This window comes from Rhea americana, unplaced genomic scaffold, assembly GCF_003343005.1.
Source record: "Rhea americana isolate MKP2758 unplaced genomic scaffold, rheAme1 scaffold_19, whole genome shotgun sequence".
Taxonomy (NCBI): domain Eukaryota; kingdom Metazoa; phylum Chordata; class Aves; order Rheiformes; family Rheidae; genus Rhea; species Rhea americana.
Genome location: NW_028186038.1, coordinates 6,764,439 through 6,777,759, shown reverse-complemented (window position 1 = coordinate 6,777,759; position 13,321 = coordinate 6,764,439). Strand labels below are relative to the sequence as shown.

Genomic DNA, 13,321 nt, shown 5'->3' with positions numbered 1-13,321 from the left:
CCAAGGTCTTGCAGAATGTGGCAAGATCTTCTCATCAAGAGCAAATAAGAAAGGCCAAAGGAACCATATGTTCCTGTGTTTAAAATGAAACTGAGCCTTTTAGTAAAGGAAGAAGACAGTTTCTTGCCCTCAGGGTTGTGAAGCAGAACTTTCAGATCTGAACCAATTGCTGGGTACAGGCTTGAATGTCTCTGCCAGTGCTAAGGAAAGTGAGAAGGCATCAGCAGTGTGGCTGCTGAGGAGGTCAGGGAGAAGCTATGATGGAGAGATCTGTCTGTGCTAGAAAGCAGTGCACAGCAGCACAACAAGAGCTGTGTGTAGCAGAGTCTGGGGGAGGAGCAAAATATATAAATCTGCCATCTTTTTTCACAGTAGATACCAGAGCAGTAGGGCAAACAAGGCCCATCTGACTCACTCAACAGCCCATGGGCTGAAAGCAAGAAAGAGGAAAATGCTTCCCCTTTCTGAAATCAGAGCAATTTAAATAGGGAGTCCTGCATGCATCTCACATGCTTAACAGATGCTGAAATGTCCGAGCACTCTCTATGGGGAGGCCATATGGGGTGGTTGAGGCTGGATTTTTTTTAAAAACAGCATTTTCTAGCATATTTCTGATAAATCCTCTATCTTACTTTTGTAGTGGCCCCTAGAGGGTTAGCCTTTGACTTGATTCTAGCCGTCAGTCATCCATGTCCTGCACAAGCACAAAACCTCCGTGTGCCTCTGAATGCAATAGCAAATATGGCACCAAACATGGAGATCCCACCTAAGCCCTCTTTGGTCCTCTGCAGTGGGGGCTCTTACAGGCTAGGTCAGGTGAATGCATAATTCCACTTCTTACAAATATCACAAATGCTCTGTCACCATTTTGAACTAAGTTTTCAGAAGGAAGAGAAAGTATGTTACTTCTGGGACAACAATCTCTCACTCTTAGCCAATCTCCCTCCTATGAATATAAGTGAGGAACTTACAAAGTTGCCATGCAGAAAGGCACAGATGGCAAGACTAGATGGAGGGACTGGGAATCTGAATTCCTAGTCAGAATCTGAGCTTCTACACAAGGAGCTCTGACAGGGGAAAATGCAGCAGAAAAGCCTTTTTTTTTTTAATTCCCACAGTAGGCAAATGCAGCTGTCCCCTCTAAATACACCTGTACCTTTCAGGTGCAGTGGGAGAAGTGGCTGGACTCTACTACACAGTTCACCCTAGTTCCTGATACCAACTTCTGTGACATTATTATCCCTACAATGAATACAGTCCGGATGGCCCATCTGCTAGAGCTGTTGCTCACCAACCGTAAGCCAGTATGCACTCAGCCTTGCTTTTTTACTTTTGGATTCAACTGCTTGACAGGAGCACAATTTCCTCTCCCAGTGTGATCAGAACCAGACAGATACCCAATTTCTTTAGATTCTTCCCCACTTTCGTGAGTCTGCTGTGTTTAAACGACAGGTGCCATTTAGTGGTGCTCATGCCCCAGAGGAATACCAACTCTCACCAGCTCAAAGAGCAGCAATTGCTAAATCCCCTCCCCACAAGTATGATGGCTCATCACCACTCCTCTTTACCTGCTTCCTGAAGTTCCCTCTCATACTTCTGTGGTTAAATTACTGCCATGCTAAGAGAGATCTGCTACCTCAAGCAGGGATCCTTACTGAAGAAGGGAGCCTTCTGCCTTCTCCTAACCTTTGAAAATTCACGTGGGCAGGAACCTGCATTGCTGCCAGCAAGTATCAGAGAGCTGGAAAACATAGACCACCTGCCTGTAGTTATACTGCACTGCTGATTGTACTTACAGGTTCTCTGTATTGGTCCCACTGGCACAGGAAAGACTCTCACTATTTCAGACAAACTTTTGAAGAACTTGCCTCTCAAATACATCACCCACTTCCTGATGTTTTCTGCTCGCACCTCTGCCAACCAAACTCAGGATCTCATTGATAACAAATTGGATAAGAGGCAAGTTTCCTTTTTGCTTTTGCAAAGGCAGTACCCCTGAGCTCAGTATTTCTGCTGTCAACTTCACCATTTATTCTCATCCCAAGACCTGAAGGGGCCCCGCACAAATACAACTGTGGATAACAGAAATAGGGCAAACACCAAACCTGAGCTGGGACTGGGAGAGCCAGAAATAATTTGATACAGTGGCCAGAAAGGGAGGAGGATTGGTCTGTGGAAAGAAAATTGTTCCAATCCTAATTATTCCTGAAATACCACATTTCACGGCACTGATGTTTGCAAACCCTAGTGCGGGATATTTATGGAAACTCATGAAGGGAAAAGACTTGGCTACTACCTTCCCCAGCCTCCCTTTGTTTACTAGCTTTCCTTTATCCTTCCTGGTCAGCCACTGGTTTGAAGTATCCAACAGACTCATGGGCTCAAGTCTTGCTTCTGTTTGTATGGATGCAGTTTACTGACATTGTGCAGAAGTAGGAAAAATTTGGCTCACAGGATTTGAAAGATGCTAGTGCTTCAAATATTGCACTGGATGTTTTCCATGCAAAGGCTTCTATAATAAAGGAGTCTAGGGTAAGGGTATAAAGGAGTCTAGAAGGAGTGTAAGAATATCTGAAACTACTGAAACTACTGCTCCAGAAAGCCTTTGGAAGAGAGGGGTGGGGGGAAGGAAAAAAAACAAACAAGTAAAAACTAAAAAACCCCACACTTTTGGATTGAGTTAGGAGTACCTTTACAATAGGAGTTGTCCTGTGTTCCCACGTGGTTTCGGTCCTTACAGGCGAAAAGGCGTGTTTGGGCCTCCACTTGGGCGATACTTCATATTTTTTATTGATGACTTGAACATGCCTGCATTGGAGACGTATGGCGCTCAGCCACCCATTGAGCTACTGCGGCAGTGGATGGATCACCAGGGCTGGTACGACCGGAAGCAGATAGGTATGACTGAGATCCCTTGTCCAGTAATCTCAGCAAAAGTTGGCCTGTTGATAGATATAAACACCCACTGAGGAGATCCTTAAAGCATTTTTAGCTTCAGCTCAGCATTCATTCCTGATTTTACTCTCCTCAGGTACTTTTAAGAAGCTAGTAGATATTAATTTTGTCTGTGCCATGGGACCTCCTGGTGGTGGAAGGAATCCTGTCACTCCACGTCTTACCCGCCATTTCAACTACCTCTCTTTCACGGAGATGGAGGATAGCAGCAAGAAGGCTATTTTCTCCACTATCCTTGGCAGCTGGATGGGTAAGTTCTACAGACAAATGCTGCCTCCTCCTCACGTTGCAAGTTAACCTAGTGATAATAGAGGCAGAAAGGAGAGGAAATAATCTGACAATCTAATCAAAGTGTTGAAAACTGGAGCTTGCATTAATTGCAAGCTGCTTGAAAGTGCTTTTGAGGAACTGTTTGAGTCTTAGCAAAAAGAGCCCATCTACTGTTTAGTCTCAGGATGAAACTCTGCTCATGCAAGTCAGCAAACTTCAGCAAAGTAAATGGAGATGTGCCAGTTTCAATCCTCACAAAATTTGGCACTCTCAGTTTCATAAGGTATCCCATAGCCTAAGCTTTACGAAGAGGATTTTGTTTGTGGTAAATGGTATAGATGTCCTTCACCTCTGCAAGTATAGCAATAACTTAGGTTTTTCTATCTTGGTTTTCTAGCTGGGCTCCTAGGAGAAAGAAGTTACAGAGATCCAGTGCGTAAGTAAGAGCAGAAAGACGCTTAAGATAGACTGTGAACAGAACAAGACTGGTGGGGACAGAACAGTACAGTTTACCTGTGCTTTCAGTAGGCAGACACTTGTCCAGATGACAGAGCCTTCTGCAGAAGCAGAGCCTTCTGTTACTCTCCATCTGCTGCAGCCTGTAGACAGCTGAGCAGGGAGGATCTGAGCATGGTGCTACAGCCACCCAGAAAAAAAGGGCTCATTTGGAGTGAAATGAGTCTTCTTACATTTGACAGGGTGGGAATTTAGGATCACCTTTGCAAACGTGCCCTCCTCTGCAAATCTGCCAGCAGGAAGGAGTGAGAAGTGGGGTACGAGGAAGGCAGAACAGAGCTTTCCAAGTGCTCATACGGGGGTTCTTTGCAATGCTAAGAAGTGTCAGTACCTGATTATAAGCTCAGGGGCACACTGAAATGTCTAGCTGCAATTTAAGAGTAAATCAAAGAGTCTGGGAAAGAACTAACAAAAAAGTGGACTCTATAGGACTCTACTTCCCTAATGGTATTTGTAATGAAATTGATTGAGATTTAAAGAAGTATTTTGTGTTCTAAAACTGGCAGTTTTGTTTGAATCCTGCCGCTCACCATCACATGAGAAATCATTCCTCAGGGATTTTGTGTTTAAGCTCAATGAATCGCCAGGGTGTTTAGCTAAGAGGGTGCTCACACCCCCTAGCCAAGAAGTAGATGAGACTCCACTGAGGGAGTAAAAGATAGGAGAAGAAAACCCATCCAGAGCACTTAAGTAGCCACTGATTCCTTCTCTGGCCATGTTTCCTTTCCCTGGCATGCGTAGGGTTTAACACTATAGAAACGTTGCAAGTCGTCCTTCCCTCCCCAGATCTGATCCCTCTTAGATTCATCCCAATCGGGGTCAGCATCCTGCCTGGTGTTGGCAAACTCCGCAGCTATGATGAGCAGCAACTTGACCAGAACCCCGCACAGACTCTCTGTAAGAAACATAAAAGAATGTTCCTGGCCAAGTCCTAACAACACCTGTGTCACTCACTGCCACCTGTCCATGCTGCTAGGACCTTCATGTCCCAGAGATGCCACCTTGGCATTCTCTCCACCTTCCTCTGTCTCTGCAGCAGGAGCACTTGCAGTCAAGGACTTGAATGAGCCCTTGGTTGATGCTACTATCTGCGTGTACTCAACTATCACATCCAAGCTGCTACCTACACCAGCGAAGTCACATTACACCTTCAACCTAAGAGACCTCTCCAAAGTGTTCCAGGGCATGCTCATGGCTGAGCCCAGCAAGATTGAGGTCAGTCCTCTCATCAGTCATTCCTCCAGGGGAAAACTGGAAATGCTGCAGTCCATGCTCATTGACTGGACTGGCTGCTTCAACAATTTCTTAGATAGCTGCACTTAGATACTGTTCAGTAAGTGTTGTGACCTCCCTTTTGGTTCTCTGTCCTAGAACCATTACAACAAACTGTTGGGTGGGTCGGCACAGGGAGTCAGTGCTAAGTAGCCCTGGCATTCATTCTAACAGGGCTGTATGCAGCCGTAGAGGACTGGCTAGGGGACCACACAGGGCAGAGGTATTGCCCTTTTACCAGATTAGACTAGTAGGGGGCTACTACCCACTCTGCTCTCCTGAGGTTCTCAGTCTAGCTGCAGGGTGTTGACTTACCACCCCGGTAAGTCAACCAGGAAAACTTGGGAAAGTACTTGAGGACCTGGCTGTGCTATACCTGACTAAAAGGATCTTTCCTAAAATCCAAGAACTTGTGAAAACCATACAAATTAAATCATAGTGAGGGAGCGATAAGGACAAACAATATGAGAAGTAAATTATTAAAAAAAAGCCTGGCATATGAACAAATAGAGAAGATATTAATGAAGCGGTAATGAGCTCTCTGCAAAGCAGCTGTTTTGACAAGATTTGCTTTTATGAAGGGAAGGGAATACAACTTCCTCCACCCAGTTCTTTCTCCCCTCCAGCTGTGTTCCAGCAGGAGGAGCTGGCCACATGCTGGGCAGAAAACAGCCCTCCTGCTAGAGAGGCTCTTAACACTTCTCTGCTTCTCCCATGGGGGTGTTCTGCTGGGATTTCCTACCAGGACAAACAGCACCTGCTGAGACTGTGGTACCATGAGAGCTGTCGGGTTTTCTGCGATCGCCTGGTCAGTGAGGAGGACCGGACCTGGTTTGACAGCCTGATGAAGCAAATGATGGAGGAGTTCAGCACCACTTTTGAGGAGGTCATCCCCTCCCAGCCAGTTCTGTTTGGTGACTTCATGGTACAAGGTGCCGATACCAAACTCTATGAAGCTATCAACAGCCAAGAAAAGGTAAGACTCTGGGGATCACCACCTTTTTGTGATTTATGTTCACATCTTACAAGTCTTCTACAAAGAAAACAGTTAACTGTGGGGCTGCTAGAACTGAAGGTATCCAGAATAATATGCCCTGACAGGGCCCTCCTCTGAGATCCCACCCCAAGTATGGGCAGGGGCAGCATATGGAGCAGGTGGGAAGTTGAGGCAGAACAAGCTGTCTCTGCATTGCCATCATGGGGCAGCCTGCTGTGCCAAATCTCTTGAGTGAGCCATACTCAGGACTGAAAAATGAAATCTGCTAGAAAGAAATGGCACATTACCCCCCAGTTATACTACATTTGCCACTAGAGCCTTTGCAATTGACCTTTGCAAGTAATTAATGTTACTGCCAGATTTCCTGTCGGGAAAGATATGGTGAGTACTTTGGTAGTGCTAATTAAGCAAAGACAGTCAGCAGTGTGTTTTGCACTCATTATCAGAAACAGATGATAGCACTGTCATCTTTCCTCTTGTGATAGCTATGTGACAAGGACTGGTAGTTAAACGAGCTTCCCAGTCTCTTTCATGAGGTAGGTAGGCCTGACCCCGCCAAGGTGAGCACAGCTGAGACAGTAAGACTTAGAGAGGGGCTGCACAGCCTGCTGATGCCCATAGGACTTCAACACTTTATGTATTCTAGCCTATGCTGCTCATCCAGGTTCACAGTGGGGTTCCTGAGGAGTTAGGACTAGATCCTATATATTCTGATGCTTCATTTCTTGCACTAGACTGGGGACACTGCCAAGAAAGCCCTATACGGGGCCGAAGACACTTCTCGTGCCACTGTTCTGTGCACAATGGTTGGCCCAAGAGAGGAGTACACTTCCCCTTTGCTCATCTGCAGCCATAGGGGTTCCCTTCCAGCACCTGCCATTTCCAGCCAGTATCCTGACCACAAGATGCAACAGGCAGCAGTCAGCTATTCCACAGGAACCTTACCTAGCGGGAGGCCCTGGCACAGCACCAATCAGGCACCTGCAGGTTATTTTATTTTGAACTATACCTTGCTGATTTTCCAGTAAAACAGAGCCATTGGGAACAACAACTGTTTGTCACTTGCCTGCGTTAGTTTAGGTCCCCATTCAGCAGCTGTCACCACGAGCCAAACAGCACAGTCCAGGACAGCCCAATGGTTATTCCTGGAGGAACATAGAGCAAACAGAAATATTATATCCCCACAAGCAGCTTCTAGGGAACAACTGAAAGCCATACTCTCCTCTCCCAGAGAGGAGGCGAGGCAAGGCCTGGCCATGCTCATATCCCTCTAGGTGCTAGCCCCTCCCTCACAATTGCTTTTATCTGGTGGTATCAATTGGTTCTTGCCCACAGCTGAAGGTTGTGATTGAGGATTACCTGGAAGAGTACAATCAAATCAATACCACAGAGATGAAGCTGGTGCTCTTCATGGATGCAATGCAGCACATCTGCCGAATCAGCCGGATCCTGCGGCAAGCCCTAGGAAACGCCCTTCTGCTGGGTGTTGGGGGGAGTGGGAGGCAGTCTCTCACCAGGCTAGCATCTCACATGTAAGTAAGGTGCTCCTACACACACAACATGGAGCAGCTCCATCAGGGTTACTACCAGGGAATCACTCTTCCTGCCTTTCCTGGCATTGTTTACTCGTTTTTCTGGTTGACTCTTCAGATTTAACACTCAGGAGCTAAAGGTTGGTTAACATGCCCATCTATACTAGAAAAATGGGACCTTCTTGCTTGCTGTTAGCTTGCATTGCTGCTGCAGGTATGCAGTAAATGAGCAAATGCAGTACAATCTGAGTCAACTCACTGACCCTCAGCATAGCAGTGGGAGAGACCTAGGCTCCCTCCTGGGAGCTGAGCAGCAGGAAGATGATGACAGATGGTGACAAATGATTAAGTGACACTGACAGCTTGGCAAGCTTCCTGCTTGAGTCTTGGGAGCCAAGGGGTCCCAAGAGGCTGAAGAGCCAGGGGAATAGGCTAGGGCAAACGAGTTCTTCAGGTTCCAAGTATAGGAAATAGTCCTAGAAAAATACAACCAGAGTTCCTGGGCATATCAGCACTGAAGCACAGTATCATGAAAGGATTTGCAGACAGTTACTTCCTCTGCACTGTGAAGTGCTGTTTAAGGATGTGTGCTTGGGCCCCAAAAGCCATATAACTACAGTAGGTAGCTCCTCCTGGTTTCTGGCTAGCTTGCATATCTGTGCTTTGGACTGCTCTACATGAGCTGGAGCTTCTAGTTCTCATATAGAGCGATGGGTTTTACCACCCTTGTTCTCTTGCAGCCCAGCCTTCCTTTCAGTTAGCTCTGAATAAAGCACACTTTTAGTTTGGTGACTGAACATGCACAAGGACATCTGTATACTCACTGTAGGAAAACAGCTTCCTTGAGTCCTCTCCCACTGTGTCCCCGACACATACTTGCAATTGTTGTAAGATGTTTGGCGTAGCATGTAACTCCAGAGTTCTCTTTCCTTTAGGGCTGAATATGAGTGTTTCCAGATTGAACTGTCCAAAAATTATGGCACAACAGAGTGGCGAGATGATGTGAAGAAGATCATGATGAAGGCAGGCCTTCAAAGCCTACCAATGACATTCCTGTTTGCAGACACGCAGGTACAAGTGTATTAGCATGGTGGACGGTTGGAGAGTAGTCAGAACCCACGTTTCTAAGCTCAACAAAACTGCTAAAGAGGTTTGAGGTGCTTGATATGAAGCAGACACAACCTTTATTTCTCAGGTGGCCGACCCTCATCCTCTTGTAACAACCCCCAGGGAAACAAAAGGTGGTACATTTCTTGTTAGAGGGGCTGTAAAGCTGTGTGTAAATGGGCTGATTTTGGAGCTCCAGGAATCCTCTTTTGCAGCGTGGGCTCCACCTACAGATACAGTGGGATCAAAGTTTTTTAAAACCAGCTGCCTAAAGCTAAGCACTATGCTGACCGCTGACACTGAAAAAAGACCTAAGTTCATTCCCTTTCCTTTCAAAGATACCTGTAGGTTTAGGGCCTTATGCCTGCTGTTCCCACTGGAGAGTGTTGACTTCTTACTGTAAACTGTAGCTTGCTAATAATTAGACCACATTCTGGAGTTCAATTATGTACCCTATAGGCTGTTATACTCTCTTCATTATCATAGGAACCAAGTCCCTTCTGGCAGTACCTTAAGCAGTGAGGTTAATGTCTGTCAGACACTGCTTATTCACTTATCCTTTTTCCTGCAGTGAAAACCATATATATTAGGGGAGGGAGGGGGGAAGAGAAGGGAGGGTATGTTTGATTGACTGGATGGGTGCTGTACATTTCTAACGTGCAGAGGTGAGTGTAGCTGTGGAGGGAGCTCATACCACAGGCCATAATACCTCCATAAAGTTACTATCTCCCAGATTTATGAGCTTTACCCTAATAACAAAAGAATTTTGTTGTGCCAGAGGAACAGCAGAGCATTCTAGAGTCTGGCCACAGAGTATTTCAAGGCAGGGAGCAAGGCCTGCATCTCAGTCTATCTATAGGGAGGCAGTGGAGGAACAAAAGGAAGGTTTGTTCCCAAACCCACCATCCCTGCTTCACCCCCTGCTCCAAAATAACTGAGCATAGCTGTTCAACTGCAAATAGTGGCCATGGACAGTCACTGTATGTGTCTCTGGAGCCCAGTAATCACACAGAAGGTATCTTATGACAGAGGCTGAGGGCTATATTTTTCTAAAAGTGATTTATAGGGCATCTGGAGTCCTGACTCTCTTATGATTCAGGAAACTGGGCTTCTTTCCTGTCATCCACATAGATTAAAAGCGAGTCCTTCCTTGAGGATATCAACAGCATGCTCAACTCTGGTGATATTCCCAACATCTACAACCCTGAAGACCAAGAACAAATCATGACAGCCATGAAACCCGTTATTCGAGATCTAGGACAACAATCCACCAAGGCCAACCTGATGGCTGCATACACAGGACGGGTTCGCAGTAACATCCACATGGTTCTGTGCATGAGGTACATCTTGTGGAGCTGGCCTCCCGATGTCAATGTTTGTTATCCCTTGCGTCACTCTTAGGATCTGTACTTCTGAACTCCTGACTTTGGAGGAGAAGTAAGGTTTGTGTACTGCCTTCCCCTAGGAAGGGTTACATTCTTTTTCCCCTTGCTGATTTTAAGATGAAGTTGAAAAGTTTAACCTGATTATGTGATCTAGATTAAATACAGGCTTCCTCCTCCCTCACACACCATTAAGCTCTTTGTTACATGAAATGTCTTCCTTGAATTTGAGGCTCAGTTGTGCCATCGCTACTTGTGAATGCAGCTCATAGTCCATGAGCAGCTAGCTGTGGTGCTTGCAGGAGGGACTGGCTGAAGATACAGGGCATTACAGCATGGGTGTAGGTGATTGAATCAAGGCTGTGATTTTGGTCTTGTAATTGATTGTCCTCTTGAAATAGGCTTCCAGTCACATTTGTTTCTTACCTCTTGAGCATTATCTCTAGGAAGGCACCCAGAAAATATCACCTCCTCACCCCCCCAGTTCAATACCTCCAGAATATACTCAGGACGTCTAGGGGATGATAAACTGTGACCTGTACCTTGGGACTGTGAAATACTGCCTATACTCTCATTCCCTGTTTTGCACCTTTCTTTTTCTCTGCTCCCTTCCTTCTTACTCTGTAAGAGTTCAAGATGGTTCTAGGGAAGAAAAGTTATTTTTATCATTGCATCAGTAGCATGTTGTAACATCTCTTTTCGGCATTCCTTGTCACATAGCCCTATTGGAGAAGTCTTCCGTGCACGCTTGAGACAGTTCCCCTCTCTAGTAAACTGCTGTACCATTGACTGGTTTAATGAGTGGCCTGCTGAAGCCCTGCAATGTGTTGCCTCCTCCTTCTTGCATGAGATCCCAGATCTTGGAGCCAGTACAGAAAGTGTTGATGGGATGGTAGGTACCACATTTAACATGCAAACCACAGATACATATAGACAGTGATGCAGGGCACCTGCAGAAAAGGTCCTACCTTGTAAAGGAAATGTTTCATGACAAGTTCATTCAAATCTGGAGCCAAGTAGCTTTCATATGTCTTGAAATGGCCACATCCATTTTTCATCCTCTGTCCTTGGAGCCTTCCAGTGCGGCTGTATGGCTTGCCTTCTTGCTTGAAGCCTATGCATGCGCAAGCTCTACTGCAATTGTATACTTCGGTTCCTTGTAAGCCTGCACCCCATCCTTCAGGCACCATGTAAGCTTGCGTAACACCTGTACTGTGCTGAATAAGATTGTTTATCTTTCCTTTCTCCTTGTAGATTCAGATGTGCATAGAAATCCATCAGAGTGTGGCCAAAAAGTGCCAGATGTACCTGGCAGAGCTGGCCAGACACAATTATGTCACTCCTAAAAGCTACCTAGAGTTCCTCAGCATCTTCAGTTCCCTGATTGGAAAGAAGAAACAGGAACTGAAGACAGCCAAGAATAGGATGAAAAGCGGCCTGGACAAGGTTGGTACCTGACCACTAAGAGAGCTTATCTCCTTTGAGGCATGTATTTACAGCCACAGAGATGCAGTGAGATGTCCCACCAAAAACTTAGTAATGGGAAAAAAGCCCCGAATGTTAGAACAAGCAAGTACTGTGTCCTCTTCCAGGGGACAGTCCCCCTAAAGGTCTGAGATGGTAACAGTTGTAAAAGCAATGATAGCTACACTTTGGGGATCACGAACCTCTCTGTCCCTCAGCATCTCTCAGGATTCTCCTTACTATCCTTACAATCAAAAGCACCATAACAGCAACATGGTTCTGCTTACTGAGCCCTATGGTCTTATGAACTGCAAGTGCCTGCAGACTATGGTTTGGGAACAACAGCCTTTAGCTAATGGATCCCATGGTAGTCATGATTAGAGAACATTGTTGGTATTTCTCCATAGGCAGTTGGGGCTTGGTTTGGATTGAAAGGCTTAAATATCCTGGATGACAAATCTGGGTTTGGAAAACCTACAACCAGCAGCTGGCAAGGATGAGTAGGAGCAGGCAGTGTCAGAGCTGATGCTAGAAGAAAGCTGCCTTTGAGAGTTCATGCATTTGACAACCGCTGACCTTTTGCAAAGGGGTTTGCTCTGAGAAGCAGCTTGCAATCCAGGCTGCAATCTTTCCTCCTCTGCTTTCCCTCACCAGGGGAACAAGAGGTGCGCGCAGTGTGGAATGACAGACATTTTGCATGTCTCTACACCACAAAATCTGCATGTGCCGGGTAGAGGTAGTTCCATGTGCCTGAATGGGCACTGGACACTCATGAAGTCAGGTCCAGGCTTTTACAGGTCTTGGAAATAAGAGCAGTGCTTGGGCTCTGCCTGTCAGCCAGGGATTAAGACCATCCCAAGCTGCAACACAGTTTTGGCTGGCTTTAACAAGCACCATGAGATCATAAGATTTAATAAGCGCTTTAACGGCTATTTGTGCAGCGGACAAGTGTCTGCAGCAGCTGCAGTCATGATGTGCAGGCACCATTAGGTACTGCTATCTGCATGCACACCACAACAGAACTGCTTTCAAACCCAGCCTGTTTATGGCATCAACACCAAAGCAGGACCTGCATTACCAACCTGGCTGTGGCAGGGAGCACCCAGCAGGGCAGCATAGGCCTTCCCTGGGGCTTTCCATGGCTGCTGCTCTGGCTCACTCTGCTCTGCTCCCCCAGCTCCTGCAGACAGCGGAGGATGTAGCGAGGATGCAGGAGGAGCTGGAGTCTGCTCGCCCTCTCCTGGCAGAGGCAGCCAAGGACACACTGGCAACCATGGAACAACTGCAGGTACCACTGCTGGACAGCCAGGCACTTTTCCAGTCCACATGCTCAGACTGGACAGTAGTGTTGGACTGTGTGGTCAAGAACAAACCTCTCAAGCACCGCACGGCATCTCACTGGGTTGCATGGTGGCTTTTCTGCCAGATGCTGGAGGGACAGTATAGCGACCCCAGATTAGCACAGCAGGTGTCTGTGGTTGACAGCACTGCAAGTGAGATTTGCCTGGGGGACCTGCTGGGGACCCTGCTCAGATGTTTGTGGGGTCTGGTTTCAACATACCAGACAGTTGCTGGCAGAGAAGACTGCTCCTCTGCCCCATGCTAACCCACAGCCTCATGGGTCAGGGAACTAAGCTACCATATTTGTCCTTTTCTCTACAAAAAGTCTTTTGCTGATTTAATTCCTTGGGGGCACAAGCTAGCAGCAGCATTAACACATACTGCTCAGCTCTAAGAGCAGATTGCTCTTGCTGAAAGGCATAGTCCCAACATTCCCCAGCCCCAGACAGCCGGTCCAGTTGCAACCTGCTGCTGCCAGCCCAAGG

At 46.6% G+C, this 13,321-nt stretch overlaps 1 protein-coding gene across 1 annotated transcript in view; it reads left to right on the top strand.

Annotated features, from left to right (window-relative positions):
* DNAH1 (dynein axonemal heavy chain 1) overlaps positions 1-13,321 on the top strand; it is a 77,091-nt gene that overhangs the window by 40,843 nt on the left and 22,927 nt on the right. The window contains exons 41-53 of the mRNA XM_085302488.1: positions 1,164-1,304; positions 1,799-1,959; positions 2,741-2,898; positions 3,032-3,205; positions 3,623-3,661; positions 4,778-4,956; positions 5,759-5,989; positions 7,346-7,542; positions 8,478-8,613; positions 9,781-9,989; positions 10,752-10,923; positions 11,286-11,477; positions 12,673-12,783. Coding sequence (XP_085158614.1) covers positions 1,164-1,304; positions 1,799-1,959; positions 2,741-2,898; positions 3,032-3,205; positions 3,623-3,661; positions 4,778-4,956; positions 5,759-5,989; positions 7,346-7,542; positions 8,478-8,613; positions 9,781-9,989; positions 10,752-10,923; positions 11,286-11,477; positions 12,673-12,783 — 2,100 coding nt within the window. The remainder of the gene's footprint in view (positions 1-1,163; positions 1,305-1,798; positions 1,960-2,740; positions 2,899-3,031; positions 3,206-3,622; positions 3,662-4,777; positions 4,957-5,758; positions 5,990-7,345; positions 7,543-8,477; positions 8,614-9,780; positions 9,990-10,751; positions 10,924-11,285; positions 11,478-12,672; positions 12,784-13,321) is intronic.